Source organism: Myxine glutinosa, chromosome 6, assembly GCF_964187855.1.
Source record: "Myxine glutinosa chromosome 6, kmMyxGlut1.1, whole genome shotgun sequence".
In the NCBI taxonomy this organism is placed as follows: Eukaryota; Metazoa; Chordata; class Myxini; order Myxiniformes; family Myxinidae; genus Myxine; species Myxine glutinosa.
The window spans coordinates 22843512-22861939 of record NC_136266.1 but is presented as its reverse complement, the minus strand read 5'-3'; the positions used below and the strand labels follow the sequence as shown (position 1 = coordinate 22861939).

Sequence of the window (18428 nt, the reverse complement as noted above, 5' to 3'; positions counted from 1 at the left end):
TGGTAAGGTGTGGCTATGGCTTGGTAAGGTGTGGCTATGGCTTGGTAGGGCGTGGCTATATAACCCTTCGAGGGAAGCCCCCACCCAGCAGATGATCGAGGGAGCCAGAGGCGTGTCGAAGCAAAAACCAGCCCTGCCGCGTGCAACGAGATACGTGTGCCTGCCGCGTGGAACGAGATACGTGTGCCTGCCGGCGCCTTGCTCGCTTCCAGCCCGGAGCGGACCTGCTTGCTGTGCCGCCCTGCCAAACCTTCCAGCCCTGTGGTCCCACCTTCTTCTCCCTCCAGCCAATCCAATCTGCAATTCCCCATTCGTGTGAGTCTGTTCGTTTGTCCTGTGGGTTTAAATAAAACTGTATAAGTAAGAATTGCTCTGTGTCCTTCTGCTCCTTCCATTCCCTGTAAATTACTTCGTTCTTCTTTTCTTCCTTTAGTCTTGTGTAAATAAAAATAAATATTTGTTCTTCCTACCTTTGCCTCCTTCTTCATGCTCATCCGATCGTTTTAGAGATTTCCCCATTGAGTTCCTGTGGTGCGATTTCGGCCAACGTTTATAATCGGGTTAGTCTTTGTTAAATGGCCCGAACTCCGGGTTGCTAAAAACCGCTCGGCAACTAGTCTATCTAAAACCGTGGTTCGAGCGGGAGTCTCTTCCCTGCTTCACGGTCAGGAGTGGCACTCAGGTCCTTGGGACTTTTCATTGACCAATTACCCTGGCTGCTCCTGACCGGAAGGAGCGTTGAGATTTCCAGGACTCACGTCGGTCAGTAACAGACAAGGGGCTAACCCCCCCTTGGTAAGGGGAAAAGGCCGACGACTGAGATCCGTAACAATATATATATATATATATATATATATATATATATATTTGCATGTGTGTGCATGTATGTATGTATGTATGTATACACAAAGAATTAAGTTAAGCACCCCTACACAACGAATTAAGGTAAGCACCCCCTAATATATATTCTTTGTGTATATGTATACATTGGCATATATTCTAAGGTATGTGAGATCAAATAATGATTGGTATGACATTAGCAATTATCCATTGATGAAATTGAGTGATCAAAGTGAAAAAAAGTGATTGGTTGAGTCAGTGATCCGATCACGTGGGTCCTACACACGTTATTGACGCAAAGATCGCTAGAGGTCTTCTCAGAACAATGACTGTACGTTAGAAAACATAAACGTCATCAACACTGTCCGTGATGGACCTATAGCTCCATACTTAAATTGAGGTGAAAATATGCCTAAAATTCCCAAAAAATTTCACCTTAAATTATTCAGAATAAAATATTGAAAACGGCATGATTGTTATGTTTTTATGTGACCATAATATCACTTCTCCAGAAAATATAGCCATATCATGGGTATATTACACTGTTTTGACGACAACAAACTTGTAATGTGCGAGGTTGTAAAAAAACGGGGGGGGGGGTGCTTAACTTAATTCTTTGTGTATATATGTGTATATATATATATATATATATATATATATATATATATATATATATATATATATATATATATATATATATATTTATATATAAATAAAAAAAACTATATATATATATATATATATATATATATATATATATATATAAAACAGGAGTGTCGGTCTGTCTGTCCTTCCCCAAACTACTCCCTCAGTTTTGGGGCAAGCCCCGCCATACCTCCTATGGAACGTTTTGGGGTCCCAGCGGATGTTGTAAGGTAGGTACGAAGTTTGAAAAATTCCTCAATAAAATTATGATCTTAAAATTAACTTGATGCGAACCTGCCGCAAATCCGGAAGTGAACACATGAGGATAATGAGCTGATTTGATAATATCCCAATACAACCGTCATTTAACACAGTATTTTGTTAAAGTGTCAATTTATGATTGGAACGACGTTTGGAATTGAGTGAATACAATTACGATTTTGAATTCGTAATTGAATTCACGCAACCATACGGAACTTCTCCACATCCGGATTTAAATATTTGTTTATGTCACGAGTGTTGGTAAAAGTTTCTTTTTTATATTAACGCTATTTAATTTGTGATTGGAGTCTGTTTGGCATCTGTTTGGAATGAAAATAGAGATATTGAGTTCAAATGAATGAGGAAATGATGTGAGGGTTTGTACTTTCTAATCGTGACATTAGCGGGTCGCCATTTGCAGATTCGCCATTGACTGGGTATGGAACTTTTCAAATGGGTACGTTTTTCGTGGACGTCCTTCACGAACCTGCTGTCCATGTCTGGCATTCACCGTATATACATATATGTATATGTTGGCGATGTCGTCATCAGTTGTCATTCAAGTGTTACTCTTTATTGAATGGACGTTGTCATGTTAATCGACATTAAGAAGTTATTTGACATCAATAATCTCAAAACGAGCGGAAATCTCAACAGACATCTTCCAAGAGGTTGTTGTCACTTTCTGATTGGACAATATTTGATATAATGCCATTCATCGGCCTCTGACCCAATCGCACATATTTATACTTTGTGTGTGCAACTGCTGCTGTGGATGGCCTTTCTTCTCCTGGCTTACCTCTAGATGCTGGTGTTATGCAAAGCATTTTTCTGGGAACAATCCTGCTTTTGTTCTACATAAAAAAACACTCTGCTGCTGCTTCCTTGGAAAATCATTGTAACCACCTTGCAGATGATTCCACCTTGTCCTGTATTGTTCCTCCACACCTGTTACAGGTAGGCTGCCACTGCTTCCTTGTTTGAGATTTGTAAATAAATATAATAGAATAAATAGCCAAACACCTGTGACATGATATTTATTGCTGGCAAATCACACATTCTCACTGTATCTCTTGACATTGTGGTCAACAGACAACAGCAGAGATGCAGTCTCTAGAAATCCTTGGCTTTGATATCATCTACAACCTGTCTTGATTTGGAACGTAGTTCTGGGAAGCTTATGGGATGGCGCGTCGTCTGTCCATTAGTCCGTACGTCTGTCCGTCAGTCCGTCAGTTTGTAAACACTTGTAACTTCTCCGAAACTGCTAATGGGATTGTGACCAAACTTGGCTAAAATTACACTTTGTATGTTGCAACTCAAGTTTGTTGACAGCATTAAATAAAACCAGGAGTCTGGTGTTGGCTTAGCGGTTTGGGTGCCAGCTTTGGATCCTAGGATCCTGGGTTCGAATCCCGGTCGATCGCTGAATTAACGCCAGGGAGGTTGACTCAGCCTGTCATCCCTCCGAGGTCGGCAAATTGAGTACCAGCTTGCTGGGATGAATGATCCAGGTGTGCACCCGGATTTTGAATAGGTACACCGTATCCCTGCGCATCGTAAAAGGTGACCAAGGGTTGGCGTCAGGAAGGGCATCCGGCCATAAAAACATTGCCTCAAACAGGGAACCATGATTGTCATGGGGCCCGCAAGGCTAACGCCCGCTCTAGCGGGGAAAATGGCCTTAAAACGATCATTCATTCATTCATAAAATCAGGATCTAAGGGGATCTATCGGGGGTCAAAGTGGGTCGAGGTTTGACCCCGACTAAAGAGGTATTTGCTTTCTTCGCCAAAACGGTCTACGAGAGGAGAGGGGTTTTAACCCCCCCAAAATATATATTTTGGGGGGGTTGGGGGTGGGGTTAACCCCCCAAAAATATATATATTTGTTTAAAGTCTTATGATTACATTAGTATGATTGTACATGCTGCCCCGTCTCCTAGCCACCATTGAAATTGGTTTAAAATACCATGATACTGTTTAAAATACCTTTAGTAGGTGTCGTATATATACTGCTTTATTCTACCAGGTGAGCGCCCAGGGATATTGCCCAGGTATACAGTGCATTCAGAAAGTATTCAGACCCCTTCACTTTTTTCACATTTTGTTATGTTGCGGCCTGAGAATCGTTTAAGTTGATCTTGAAATTTTATGGGAAATCGTTTAAATTCATTTTTCCCTCATCAATCTACACTCAGTACCCCATAATGACAAAGAGAAAACAGGCTTCTAGAAAGTTTTGCAAATTTATTAAAAAGAAAAAACTGAAATATCACATTGACTTAAGTATTCATACCCTTTGCTATGACAATTAAAATTTAGCTCAGGTGCCTCCCATTTCTCTTGATCATCTTTGAGATGTCTCGACACCTTGATTGGAGTCCACCTGTGGTAAATTAAGTTGATTGGACATGATTTGGAAACGCACACACCTGTCTATATCAGGTCTCACAGCTAACAATGCATATCAGAGCAAAAACCAAGCCATGAGGTCGAAGGAACGGCCTGCAGAGCTCAGAGACAGGATTGCGTCGAGGCACAGATCTGGGGAAGCCGACAAAAAAATTCTGCTGCATTGAAGGTTCCCAAGAGCACAGTGGCCTCCATATTCTTAAAGGGAGGATGTTTGGAACAACCCGGACTCTTCCTAGAGCTGGCCGCCCGGCCAAACTGATCAATCAGGGGAGATGGGCCTTGGTAAGAGAGGTGACCAAGAACCCCATGGTCACTCTGGCTGAGCTCCAGAGATCCTGTGTGGAGATGGGAGAAACTTTCAGAAGGACAACCATCACTGCAACACTCCACCGATCTGGGCTTTATGGCAGAGTGGCCAGACGGAAGCCAAACAGTTCAATCTTGGTTTCATCAATCCACAGAATCTTGTTTCTCACAGTTTGAGAGTCCTTTAGGTGCTTTTTTGCAAACTCCAAGCGGGCTTTCATGTGTCTTTCACTGAGGAGAGGCTTCCGTCTGAAAGGACATGTACAGGACAACAGGTTTAGATAACCGGTACAGGACGTGAGGTAATGTTGTCAAGGCCTGATGTTCTACTGAAGGTGGCACAGGAATGTGGAATTTATTGGTTCATCGTTTGTCATTCGACTTTTTTTTTACACAAGTCATTCAAGAACCAGCTGTCCATGCCTGAAGTCAAAAAAATTTAACACTTACATTATTTGCTGACTCGTAACTGGTATCCCCAACCAGGTCATACTATCTTCTTCAACGAAAGTATCAAACAAGCGCGGCTACGCCATTGTTAGACAAAGTCTTGTTTGTTTTTTTCCTGAAGCAATCGAGGCTGCGCTTATACACAGCAGGTTTGTGCATTTCACATTTATGCATGAAGCACACCAAAGAAATCCCGCCTAACATTTTGACCCGTTCATGTTTAGAATCCCATTCGGACCCATTCCTGTTTCCCATTCCCTTATTCGTTATTGTAAATATAATTCATTGGACGTAATCCATGACTCTGCGTGAATAATCCTCTGTGTTTTATTGCGTCTTGTTCAGCCCCGTCATGCTTGTATCACATAGGCTTATTAAAAGCTGATATATTTGCTTATTTCATTTTTATTTTACACCGTATTTGGATTTTATTTTATTACCGACCAGGGACACCAGTAGCGATCTTTTTGGATTTGGATTCTACTTTTTGTGTCAAATTTGTTGATCCCGTGAACGTCATTGTCTGTTCTGTGTTCTTGCTCTTCCACGAGCCTTGATAATGTATAAAAATATAAAATCCAGTATTTTTTTTTATTAAGCAGCTCTTTATCTATATAATAATAGCGTAAGGACTCGACTTTGTTATCCCTTTTACGCCGCACCCAGTGACCCAATGCCCACGGCACGAATGGATTTACGATCTACGAACCGCGCTCTTTGTTTATCACATGCAGACATACTCGAAAAATCTGAATTAGCCGACGTTGGGGCCAAAAAGCATCCGATTAACTGCCGATACGACGCCATCTTACGACGCCATCGTATTGGCGTCTGCTGGGCGAAGGCGAAGCAAGCCATCCGCTGATTGGACAGGCGAAGACAAAAGCAAGCCGTCCACTAAGTGGACAATCCAGAGCATGCATTTGTGCCGGTTTCGGCGATCGTTGTTCATATATGCACTCTTCATTCTCATCTTTCTTCCTAACTCTTACTCGGACAAGCAAATCCCCTCTGCCATCCATAATGGTACACTCTATCCATACACCACATCCTCCCTTCCGTGGATGTTCCATGGGTTTCGGCTAGTTAATATTATTTGTTTATTCATAAAGTAGCACCACAAATGTGTAACATCGCCATCCATGTAGCGACTTATTGATACGGGCCCAACGGAGTGATTCTGTGTATGTCCACACAATACGACATCTTCTTCTTTCACTGGCAACATATTTTGCTCGCAAAAACGTCTGTTTGCAGTTCTGGAATCCAAACCTGTACCTTCACCCGATTATCTACCATTGGAAAGGTAATCATCGATTTACTTGGTTGAAAAAAACCGATGGAATGGTTACGTATTCCGTTTGAACATACGAGAAGATTAGTGGGGAGGAGAGGAGAGACAGGGGAGGGTGTGGGAAGAGGGGAGGGAGAGGTGATTGTGGGGGTTGATAGGGGAGTGGGTGAGGGCGGGGAGTAGGGCAGAGAGGGGAGGGAGGGGATTATGGGAGAGAGATAGAGTGGGTGAGGGAGTAGAGAGGGGGGATCCTATGCCAGCTTTTCCCATCAATTGGGAGGGGTACTCTTCCTAATCATGATTTATATCGTTTTTAGCCCCATTTCTCAATGGTCAAGAATCACTTACAAGTTAAAAAAAAAATTAGTATCCAGATGCGGATCTTCACCAAATTCTCAGGAATTCATCCTTGTCACACACCTAAGCTGTCCACCAAGTTTCGTCCAAATCAGTCCCTAATTTTTTGAGATATCGTGCACACAGACAGGCAAACAGAGAGACAGCAGTGAAAACATAACCTCCGTCCACCTCCGGTGATGAGGGTAATAACCAGTGCTAGTAGAAGCGTCCTCTGGTTCAATGTCCTTCCAGGTTGGATGGCACACAATGATGCATTGCCCTGCATGTGAAACCCAGGATGACAGTTTATATCTCGGTCAAGATTTGAAATTATGCTAGACAGCTCAGAGGGGAGCGTTGGAAAACGCCATAAAATTACATATCAGATCGCTATGATGAGCGATTATGAGGGGATCTGATAGAGACATTTTTGGTAATGAAGAGTTTTTCAACTAATGGACAGCGAGAGGACCCAAGGCCACAGGCTTAGAGTATGGAAGAGGAAGTTTAGGACAGTATTAAGGCAGGGGTCTTTCACTCGGAGAGTAGTTAATGTCTGGAATTGTCTTCCTGGAAATATAGTAACAACAGAAAAAGTAAGTCATATGAAAATGGAATTAGATAGGGATAGAGATGGGGAATTACATCGGGATATAGCGGAGGCGATAGAAGGGCACATGGATATTGGCAGGACTGGAAGATAGATTAGTTATGGATTGGTGATTGTATTCATGTGTAACGAGTAATGTGAATTCTGAGAGGGTCTCATCATAGAGTGAATGTGCTGTCGGTATTTGTTTATTCCTCACCCTACAACCACATTGATCCATAATACAAATGTATGTGTATATATGTATATACATCTATGTGTAGCTAAGAACCACCCTAGTATATACATATATACAACCAATGACTGATATATATATATATATATATATATATATTTTTTTTTTAATATATATTTTATATATATATATATATATATATATATATATATATATATATATATATATATATATATGTATATATGTATATATGTATATGTATATATGTATATATATATATATATATATATATATGTATGTATATAATATATATATATATATATATATATATATATATATATATATATATATATATATATATAATTATATATATATATATATATAATTATATATATATATATATATATATATATATCAGTCACGAACGCTTGGATTCGGAAGAGGGTCAGAAAGCAGTATTCAGGATTGCAAAGCACATAGCGAAAGAGAGGTGTGATGTGATGGGGGTGAGTTGCTTGAAGGATGAAGTGGGACAAATCGTTGTCGACCCAGATGGAATTAAAGGAAGATGGAAAAGATATATGGAAATGCTGTTGAATACAGAGAATGAATGGGATGGCAACATAGAGAGTAACCCAGTTTTAGGACCGGCAGAGAAGATAACTGAGAAGGAAGTTGAGGAAGCGATAAAAGCAATGAAGAGTGGAAAAGCGGGAGGGCCGACGGGAGTTGTGGGAGATATGTTGAAGGCAGCAGGAAGTTGGGGTGTGAAGAGAATGACAGAGATCTGTAATCTGGTGGTGAAAGTAGGCCGCATTCCAGTGGATTGGGAACTGAGTACCCTCGTCCCTCTATACAAGGGGAAAGGTGACCCTCTGGAGTGTGGCTCGTACCGAGCGATAAAGTTATTGGAGCATGGAATGAAGGTATTGGAAAGGGTGTTGGAGAGGAGGATAAGGAAGAAAGTGAAGATCGACGAAATGCAGTTTGGATTTATGCCAGGAAGAGGAACGACAGATGCGCTTTTCATTGTGAGGCAGTTGCAGTAGAAGTACATGGATAAGAGGAAGAAGTTGTTTTTTGGGTTTGTTGATCTGGAAAAAGCATTCGATAGGGTTCCACGCAAAGTATTGACATGGGCATTGAGGGAGTTAGGAGTGGAGGAATGGTTGATCAGAGTAGTGATGGCAATGTACAAAAGAGCGCGCACAGCTGTAAGGACGAAGGACGGGAACAGTGGTGAGTTTGAGGTGAAGTTGGGAGTGCATCAGGGGTCGGTACTAAGTCCACTACTATTTGTAGCTGTGATGGAGGTGCTGGCTCAGAACGTAAAGGAGGGTTTACCGTGGGAGTTGTTGTATGCAGATGATCTGGTGTTGATTGCGGAAAGTATGGATGGACTGAAGGAAAAGATGAACAAGTGGAAGGAATGTATGGAGACAAAAGGTCTGAAGGTGAATATCGGAAAGACGAAGGTGATGGCAAGTGGTAAAGCATGTGGTGAGGTGGAAAGAACTGGGAAGTGGCCGTGTGCTGTGTGCAGGAAGGGTGTCGGAGTGAACTCCATTCAATGTACAATGTGCGCTGAGTGGGTTCATCAAAAATGTAGTGGTCTGAGAGGGTAATTTACCAGTGTGGCAGCTACATTCAAATGTAAGGTGTGCACAGAGGGAGCTGCAGATGGAGGAAAAGTTGAGTTGGATCTGGGAGATGGCGTGAAGCTGGAAGGTGTGAAAACATTTTGCTTCCTCGGAGACATGCTGAATGGAGAAGGTGGATCAGACTCGGCAACGGTTGCTCGAGTGAGATGTGCATGGAAGAAGTTTCGGGAACTGAGTGGCGTGCTGATGAGGAGGAGAGTGTCGCTGAAGCTGAAGGGAAAGGTGTATGCTGCATGTGTGAGAAGTGTTATGATTTATGGGAGCGAGACATGGGTAATGAACGTAGAGCAGCAACGAAGGCTGGAAAGGGTGGAAATGCGAATGGTTCGATGGATGTGCGGAGTATCGTTGAGAGAGAGGAAGACAAATGATGAATTGCCTGTGATTGATGCTGTGAAGAGGAACAGGTTGAGATGGTTTGGTCATGTGTTGAGGAAGGATGAAAGTGGCTGGTTGAGAAGAGTGATGGAAGTTAATGTAGAAGGAAGTAGAGGACGGGGAAGACCGAGAAAGACTTGGCTAAAGATGGTGGAAGAAGAAATGCGGGCAAGGGGGTTAACAAGGAGAGATGCAGAAAATAGGGCAAAATGGAGAAGATTGTCATGGGGACCGCAAGGCTAACCCCCGCTCTAGCAGGGAAAATGGCCTTAAAATGCATGTTGTTGTAGTCACGATGCGACCTTCATATCATCAGTGAAAAAATAATGAATGATCGCATATCATCAGTGGGGAACTATAGATATAGATACATATACATATATATATATATATATATATATATATATATATATATATATATATATATAATTATTTATATATATATAATTATTTATATATATATAATTATATATATATATATATATATATATATATATGTATATATATATATATATATATATATATATATATACACACACACACACATACATACATACATACATACATACATACATACATACATACATACATATATATATATATATATATATATATATATATATATATATATATATATATATATATATATATATATATATATATATATATATATATATATATATACTAAGGTGGTTCTTAGCTCAATAAGGCAAAAACAAAAATTTTGAATTGTCATACTCCACACCTTTAATTTTTTTGGTATTGAGGTAAAACTTCTGCCTGTGAAATATTGTTTGAATACATAAAGTATAGCAGTGGAGAATAAATAATCAACTCCAAACATTTATGGGAGCCAAATATGTGAAATTACAAACTCCGTGTGCAACCCCTAAATTTAGTTCAAATGGCTTAAAATCTCACCACAAGGGGTTTTTCATACATACAAAAAATTCTAAGTGTTAGGAGCTTGACTTTTCTAACTTTCATTTTTAAGAACCACCCTAATATATATTATATATATATATATATATATATATATATATATATATATATATATATATATATATATATATATATACATAAAAAACTTATATTGTAAAATGTTATGTCCAGGTTATATAAAATTTTGTCAAATCTGACCATAACAAATTGATAAGAACATGTTGCTCTTCATGTGTACATATGCTAAAGGTGGGTCAGCAAGATATAATTTTGGACAACGTGTTGCAGGAGTGAGTGAGCAACGAACGTGAGTAAGGAGAAAAGTGTTAAAGGAAGTTTAACACATCGGAAACATTCCCAGTGCACTTAGAGATGAGAGAGAGAGAAGGTAAGACAGAAAGTGGATGAGGTAGCACACCTGCACAGAACGCACCGTGAAGATGTTGGAACGCCTCTTCGACTGTTTGCGGATGGGTGTTGGAGTCCCACAGCTGGCGAGAGGGTCAAGGCGCAGCTCACGCTGGCTGTTGCTCGGTGTAGATGGTACAGATGAAGAGCAGTCATTCAGAACTCCTGCACTTACAACAGCAACACTTCCTCCATTTCCAGTGGGTAGCTGAATCATGGAGAAAGACCTCGTTTTATGTCTTTTGCCACAATCGTTTGCACTTTCTAAAAGTAATCGATCGTCCAGACATAGTGAGAGAAGCAAATTGCAACTTTCAGGCAACATAGCAGAATGGCTTCCAAGTTAATGTGATCACGTGTAACTGCAGATGCCCTGACATTAAAGATCGGGGAACATATGCCATCTAGTGAAGTGCTGGTAAAAACAATTGTGGCCACAGATGTTTTTCACTTTTTTGAAAGGCAGCTCAATTTCTATGGAAATATGATCACAGTGATAAGGTACCAGGAAATAATAAAGACAAGTCAAGGCCATTTGGCCAAACATGCCAGTGCTAGATCCACGCCCCAGCGAGAATGGAAAATAACAGCTAATCACAAACTTGGTCAAGGCACTGTCACACAATGGCCTACTCCTTTCAAAATGCATCAAGGGATCTTAGATGTTCAGAGCCAAACCAATGGTGGCTCAGTCGGTTTTATGTCACCATTCGTCGGGACCACCATCTTTGACCATATGCAATGAAAGGTATGCAGAATTGGAATCATTGTCATTTCCAGTTAGTTTATTTGGATTGTCCTCTGTGGGATGCGGGTGCTGGCTGACCTGGTTGATGTGGACAGCTGGCACGGTGCCAGTCGACGTGCAGGTGTGGCTCGGAGAATTGGGCAGAGACTTGCACTGGCCAATGGACAGTTGCTGCTTTTTGCGCATTGCTACTATTTTCTGGGCCACTGCGCAAAAGACGGGTTAATTCTTAACAAAATCCTGCTATGTTAAATAAGGCAATTCCATGTATGTATGGAAGTTTGTGTGTACATCTGAAAATCGTAGAAAAAAATGGGGAATTCCACATGAAGGAGAAGCAACAGAAAGCAAGGCAGAAGTTTGAAGCTATATCGCCCTCTGCTGGACATTATTCCTCAAGAAAACTTGGTTTTCAAACTTTGTCCTCTATTAATCAAATCCATTTTATAAAGTACCATTTGTTACAAACAATTTGGTTTGGATTTTTGCTGCTACCATCTGAGCACGTGTCTCGTGATGCCTCAGACCCCAGGATCTAATCTCAGATGGAATAGGGGTCTGAGGTTCGAACCTCAGACCCCTATTCCATCGATGCATTGCCTCTTCAAGGTCCTTGCAAATTAGTCTAAAATGTTTCTTCAGGATGAGCCACAAGTCCCAGGACACGGTTTTAGCTGCTTATATGAGAGTTGTTTATAGCATATCTACCAGGGTGAGCCATAAGCCCCAGGAGTAATAACATATTCTCGTAATAACAGTAATACATAATAACAGGAGTAATAATATATTACCGTAACACGATAATTACAAAACCTCCTTAGACATCGAGAGCATACCATACGTATAACGTCCGCCGTTGTCACGGCACAAGATAATTCTTCTCCACGTGCGGTGTGAAAACCGATGCAAAATACTATGTGTTATGTAGCAAAATACCATGTGTAATGGTGCGAAAATACCATGTGTTATGGTGCGAAAATACCATGTGTAATGATGCGAAAACACCAAGTGATATGGTGCGAAAATACCATGTGTTATGTACCAAAATACCATGTGATATGGTGCAAAAAATACCATGCGTTATGGTGCCAAAATACCATGTGTTATGGTGCGAAAATACCATATGTAATGGTGCGAAAATACCATGTGTTATGTCCCAAAATACCATGTGATATGGTGCCAAAATATCATGTGTTATGTCCCAAAATACCATGTGATATGGTGCCAAAATATCATGTGTTATGTCCCAAAATACCATATGTAATGGTGCGAAAATACCAAGTGATATGGTGCGAAAATACCATGTGTTATGTACCAAAATACCATGTGATATGGTGCCAAAATACCATGTGTTATGTCCCAAAATACCATGTGATATGGTGCCAAAATATCATGAATTATGGAGGCAAAATACCATGCGTTAATGCGTTATGGTGCCAAATGCTTCCTAAATGCGTTGTTTCAGTTCATCAAGAGATAACATGCGATGGGCAATACCCCTGGCGTTCTGAAACCTTACCTTTAACGTACTCTCACAGAGCATGGTCACAAGTGGTCAGGTCAGGACAGTGCAGTGGCCATATAAGTTTTGGCGAAGACCTGCCAATCCAATGGTTGGGAAAAATTTGATTGAGGTAATTTCGTACCACACATGCATGATGTGCAGGTGCTCCATCCTGCTGAAAAAAAATCTCATGGGCTTGTCCACATCGTTCAAGTTCAGGTGTGAGTTAATTCTCCGAAATATGCAGATATGACTGCTGGTTGATCGACACTTGTCAAAAAAGTAAGGACCAATGAGGTGGTGGACAGATAGCGTCGCCCAAACCATAACAAGTGGTGGATGGTCTTGCACGTCAACATAATGTGGATTAGCATCACTCCAAAAGTAAACATTGCATGGAGATGAACTGAGGTAAACAGCACACTCATCACTGAACATAACCTTTGACAAGCCTGTGTCTGTCACAAGGTGTCAACCTGTTTTCATGATCTGCATCTGACAATTCAGTAATGACAGTTGGTTGATCTGGATTCATGTGAAAGAAAGTCTTCTTTCATTGCACGACGTAACGATGAATACAAAACACCCAACTCTGCAGAACGGTTCCGTAATGATATTTATGGAGATCTGAGAACGGATGTTTTAATATTTTGAATTCCCAAATCATGAATGTTTGGTCGTCCACTGTGCTTAATGTCGAGTACACTTCCAGTCTGAAATACCTTTTTCCCCCCAAAGATGAAGATTTGTTTTTGATGATGCTGGCTTTCCAAAACGCTTGTCAAAGTCATCTTGCACCTGTTTCATCGTCTTATTTGTGTTTTTCCTCTCGTGGTCTCAGCCTCTCTTCCACTGTAAATGGACTGGTGTCTGCCATCTTGGTTTAATGTATTATTTGTATTATCTGAAAAGAAGAAAGTATAAATACATGATTGTTACGGATTCGTCACTTCCGTCTTTGTGGTTGTCATCCACTTGAAGCATTTTTAGTTTCATGTACTATTATTGTTACTGCTTGAGTGTGAAATGGAGATAACTGTCTTCAAAGGTAAAAAAATAATGTCTCAGAAGGAAAACGAGATAGGTGAGGGGGAAACCGGAAGAAGAAGAAGCGGTGGGCAAGCGGCTCGAGTTAGATCGGGAAAGGAAGGCCTATCTGCTTTGAGGTGTCGAGCGGACGCTGGTGGACATTGGTCACGAGCGAATATTGGTTTCACCGGGAAAGGGATTCCTGTGACAGTGTCGTTATTGCTGTGGCAAATAAACCTGCGAAATGGGTTTTGCTGTTGGTTCCGAAAGTGAATCATCGCTGGAGAGCAGGTACGCCTCCATTACGGGCCCATCCGCCATTTCACCTCGCACCAGCCATTTCACCTCGCACCAGCCATTTCACCTCGCACCAGCCATTCGCCTGTTCCCGTGTGTGTCGTGGATTTTGCTTGGAAACTCACGGTTCTTCGCGGTTCTCCCCTTGGGAACTGCTGCTCATTCAACATCATTGTCTGGTGAACCGAAGGTGTGAATTCCCAGTCGCCTTTTGGGTGAACTTTTACCGGACCGACGTCGGCCCGACCTCTCACCCAGCGGCTCTTCTCCAGCGTCAACTGTCAGCCATCCTGGGTTCAGGTCTCAGTACGACCTTTTTTCTTGTGATCACCAGAGCGTGGATCGACTTTGGCCTGGTGTCGTGACAGTGACTTTGGGGGTGTTACAGTTCGCTCACGTGGAGTACCGTGAGTTATTGAGTTAAGAAACTGGTGGTACCATCATCGGAATTATATGGTGTTTGCTGTGCAATTGAGGTTTTCTTTTACTTGTGCAAGTTATTATTGTGCGATTTTAATACAATACTTGGGTTTTGCATCGTTTGATTGGTGTGGTTTCACCATTGGTCATTGGCACACATAATAGCATATCTTTCTGCCGTGACTCCTTTCGGGGCTCGGAGGTACACCGTGACCAGGGTTTGGGGAGGAGCATGTAACAGAAATTGGGGGCTCGTCCGGGATTGAATTCCCTAACATTCCCCAAATTCCCAAATTTGGAATTTTCTAACATTCCCAAATTTGTATTTCTGAAAATTTGGAATTTTTGGTGTGAAGGTTAACAGGTGCGAACTAATAGTCACCATGGTGTTTGAAGTAGAAAAGTTTGCGACGTCCCCTAGCGAGGCACAGTTCCAGGCGTTAAAAAGATCGGAACTAATGATATTGGCCAAATATTGTAACTTGGAGGTCTGAGTTAGTATGAAGAAAGCAGAGATTCAGACATTGGTGGTAGAATCTCTAGTGGGACAAGCAACATGGGAAGAGGTAGCCTTGGAATTGGTTACCAGAGGAAAAAGGAAATATGGAGCTCCGGAAAATGGAGATGCAACTGCAGAGCAAGGAAAGGTTAAAAGAGTTGGAATGGAAAGCAGAAAAGGAAAGAGCAGAACAGGAACGAGAACTCGAGGAGAGAAGAGCCGAGGAAAGAGCAGAGGAAAGGAAAGCAGAAAAGGAACTCGAGGAGAAGAGCAGAGGAAAGGAGAGCCGAAAGGGAGTTAAAGGAACGGGGCATGGAGTATCAGAGGGAACTTAAACTCAAGGAGCTTGAATTACTGGGGGAACGGAGAGAAGTAGTATCCATGCCGGCTAGTTCGACAACCAGTCAGAACTCTTGGGATGTTGGTAGGCATGTGAGGATGGTTCCACCCTTCAATGAAAAGGAGGTAGCCAAGTTCTTTTTACACTTTGAGAAGGTGGCTCAAATGTTGAAATGGCCTGTTGAAATGGCCATGGACTATGTTAGTACAAAGTGTTCTGGTGGGTAAAGCTCAAGATATATATTCGGCTTTACCGATTGACCAATGTGCAGATTATGAGATAGTGAAGAAAGCCATTCTCAAAGCCTATGAATTGGTCCCTGACACTTACCGACAAAAATTTAGGAATGCCAGGAAGAGGGAGAGTGAGACCCATGTGGAGTTTGCCAGAATGAAGGAAACTATGTTTGATAGGTGGTGTGACTCAAAGGAGATTGGGAAAGACTTCAACCGTTTACGACAATTGATATTGGTGGAGGAATTTAAACTGTGTCCACGTGGACATTAAAGTGCATCTGGATGAAAAAAAGGTACCGGAGTTGTATGAGGCAGCAACAGTGGCCGATGATTATGCCTTGACCCACAGGATGGGGTTCTACAAACCTAACTTCCCGCCTAGAGTTAGCCAGGGGAGTTACGGTAAATCAGGTTCGGAGAACAAATTTTCATGAAGGCGGCCCAGAGAGGACTATGGGGAAAAATCTGATACCTCGACTTTTAGGGAACAGAAGACTGCAGTTCCAAGGCAGACCTATCTTCCGGGGGGCACGAGGCAGACCACGAGTTTTTCCTCCGGGCCTACTTGCGCTTTTTGCAAGAAACCTGGGCATTTGATGTCCCAATGTTACGCCCTGAAAAGGAAAAATCAGGATCAGAGTCAGGCTAGTACAACTCCGAATGCGTTGGCCAATGCGAGAATTCGTTCTTGGAGGACAGTGCCTTGTGAAGGTTCCCGTGCCAAAGTTACGGCATCACAGAACGACCTTGTCCAAGAGGGTTACAAACCTTTTATTTCCGAAGGGTTTGTGTCACTGGATGGAGACTTAACTAACCAGAGACCTGTTAGGGCATTGAGGGACACAGGAGCACATCAATCTTTGATGCTTGAGGGCATTTTGCCATTGTCGGAGAAGACGGCAACGGGGGTTAGTGTTCTCTTACAGGGGGCTGGTGGCTATGTTAAAGCTCCTCTTCATGTCATCCATTTAAAGTCTGAGTTGGTGTCAGGACCGGTCACTGTGGGGTTACAAGCCACTCTTCCTGAAGAGGGAATCTCTTTTATTATCAGGAATGATTTGGCCGGGGGTCGAGTTTCTGGTAATCCGATGTTGGTTGAAAAGCCCAGTATGGAAAATAACACAGCACAGTTAGAGCAGGAGATTCCGGGTATCTTTCCATCCTGTGCAGTGACTTGTGCTATGGGTAGGAAGTGCTCTGAAGAGAAGGAGAAGGAAGGTGATGTGGATTTGCATTCCATAGAGATATTGGAGGAAAAGTCTGGAAGAGGTAATAGGAAAGGGAGTGACATCAAGGAACCTAAGGAAAAGGTGGCATCTGGACCAAAAGAGAAAATGGAGTGTCCGTCGGAGACATCTGGGAACGAGGCTGAACAAACGGTGCTTGTCCGAAAGAGACTTGTTGAAGAACAACACAGAGATTCGGAGCTCTGGAGTTTGAGTGGTAAAGCCATTACAGAGGAAGAGGCTATGAAGGTACCTGTTGGTTACTTCATGAAAGGGGAAATACTCATGAGAAAATGGAGACCACCGGAGGTGCCAGCAAATGACGAGTGGAAAGTTCATTACCAAATTGTGGTGCCACCGCCGTACCGGAAGGAGATATTGAGTTTGGCACATGAGACACCTTTGGTCGGGCACCTTGGAGTGAACAAGACACGTGACAGAATTTTGGTACATTTTTTCTGGCCAGGATTGTGACGTGATGTCGCGGAGTTCTGTAAATCTTGCCATTCTTGCCAGCTGGTGGGAAAACCTAATCAGAAAGTCCCTTCTGCACCTTTAAAACCAATTCCAGCTTTTGAAGAGTCATTCAGCCGTGTCATTATTGACTGTGTAGGCCCTTTACCTAAAACTAAGGCTGGACATCAGTATTTGCTGACCATCATGTGCGCTTCCACGAGATTCCCAGAAGCGGTGCCTCTTAGGAAAATGACTGCGGCAGTTATTGTGAAGGCCTTGATTAAATTTTTCACTTTGGTTGGCCTACCTAAGGTCATCCAGTCTGATCAGGGTTCCAATTTCATGTCAACGCTTTTTCAGCATGTGGTACACCTGTTGGGAGTGGAGCAAGTAAGATCAAGTACTTACCATCCCGAGAGTCAAGGGGCCTTGGAAAGGTTTCACCAGACATTAAAGAATATGATCAGAACGTACTGTTTTGAATGTGACAAGGATTGGGATGAGGGAATATCCTTATTGTTGTTTGCTACGAGGGAATCTGTTCAGGAGTCATTGGGATTCAGTCCTTTTAAACTTGTGTTTGGACACGCAGTTCGAGGACCATTGAAATTTGTGAAGGAACAGTGGCTACAGGAGTCGCAGTCAACAGTGGGAGAGTATGTGTCAACGGGTAGGCACAGATTGGCAAAGGCTTGTGAAGTTGCGAGAGGAAACTTGAAAGTGACACAGGATAAAATGAAAGTGAGACATGACAAGAAATCTCAGATAAGAAATTTCAGTCCTGAGGACCGGGTGTTAGTGTTGCTTCCTGTTCCAGGTCAGCCACTACGGGCTAGGTATTTTTGTCCCTATGCAATCGAAAGGAGGGTTAATGAAACAGATTATGTGGTGACAACTCCTGACTGACGGAAAAAGCGGCAGTTGTGTCAGGTCAACCGACTGAAAAA

At 42.1% G+C, this 18428-nt stretch overlaps 1 protein-coding gene across 8 annotated transcripts in view; it reads right to left on the bottom strand.

The window, feature by feature from the left end:
- LOC137429645 (arf-GAP with GTPase, ANK repeat and PH domain-containing protein 1) overlaps nt 1-18428 on the bottom strand; it is a 644187-nt gene that overhangs the window by 248530 nt on the left and 377229 nt on the right. For 5 of the 8 annotated variants that reach the window (XM_078779671.1, XM_078779672.1, XM_068119743.2 and 2 more), the window contains 2 exons: nt 11553-11680; nt 10737-10934 (listed from right to left, as the gene is read on the bottom strand). In XM_078779671.1, the coding sequence (XP_078635797.1) occupies nt 10737-10934; nt 11553-11680 (326 nt within the window). The remainder of the gene's footprint in view (nt 1-10736; nt 10935-11552; nt 11681-18428) is intronic. The other 3 variants (XM_078779673.1, XM_068119744.2, XM_068119746.2) reach the window with 1 other exon arrangement.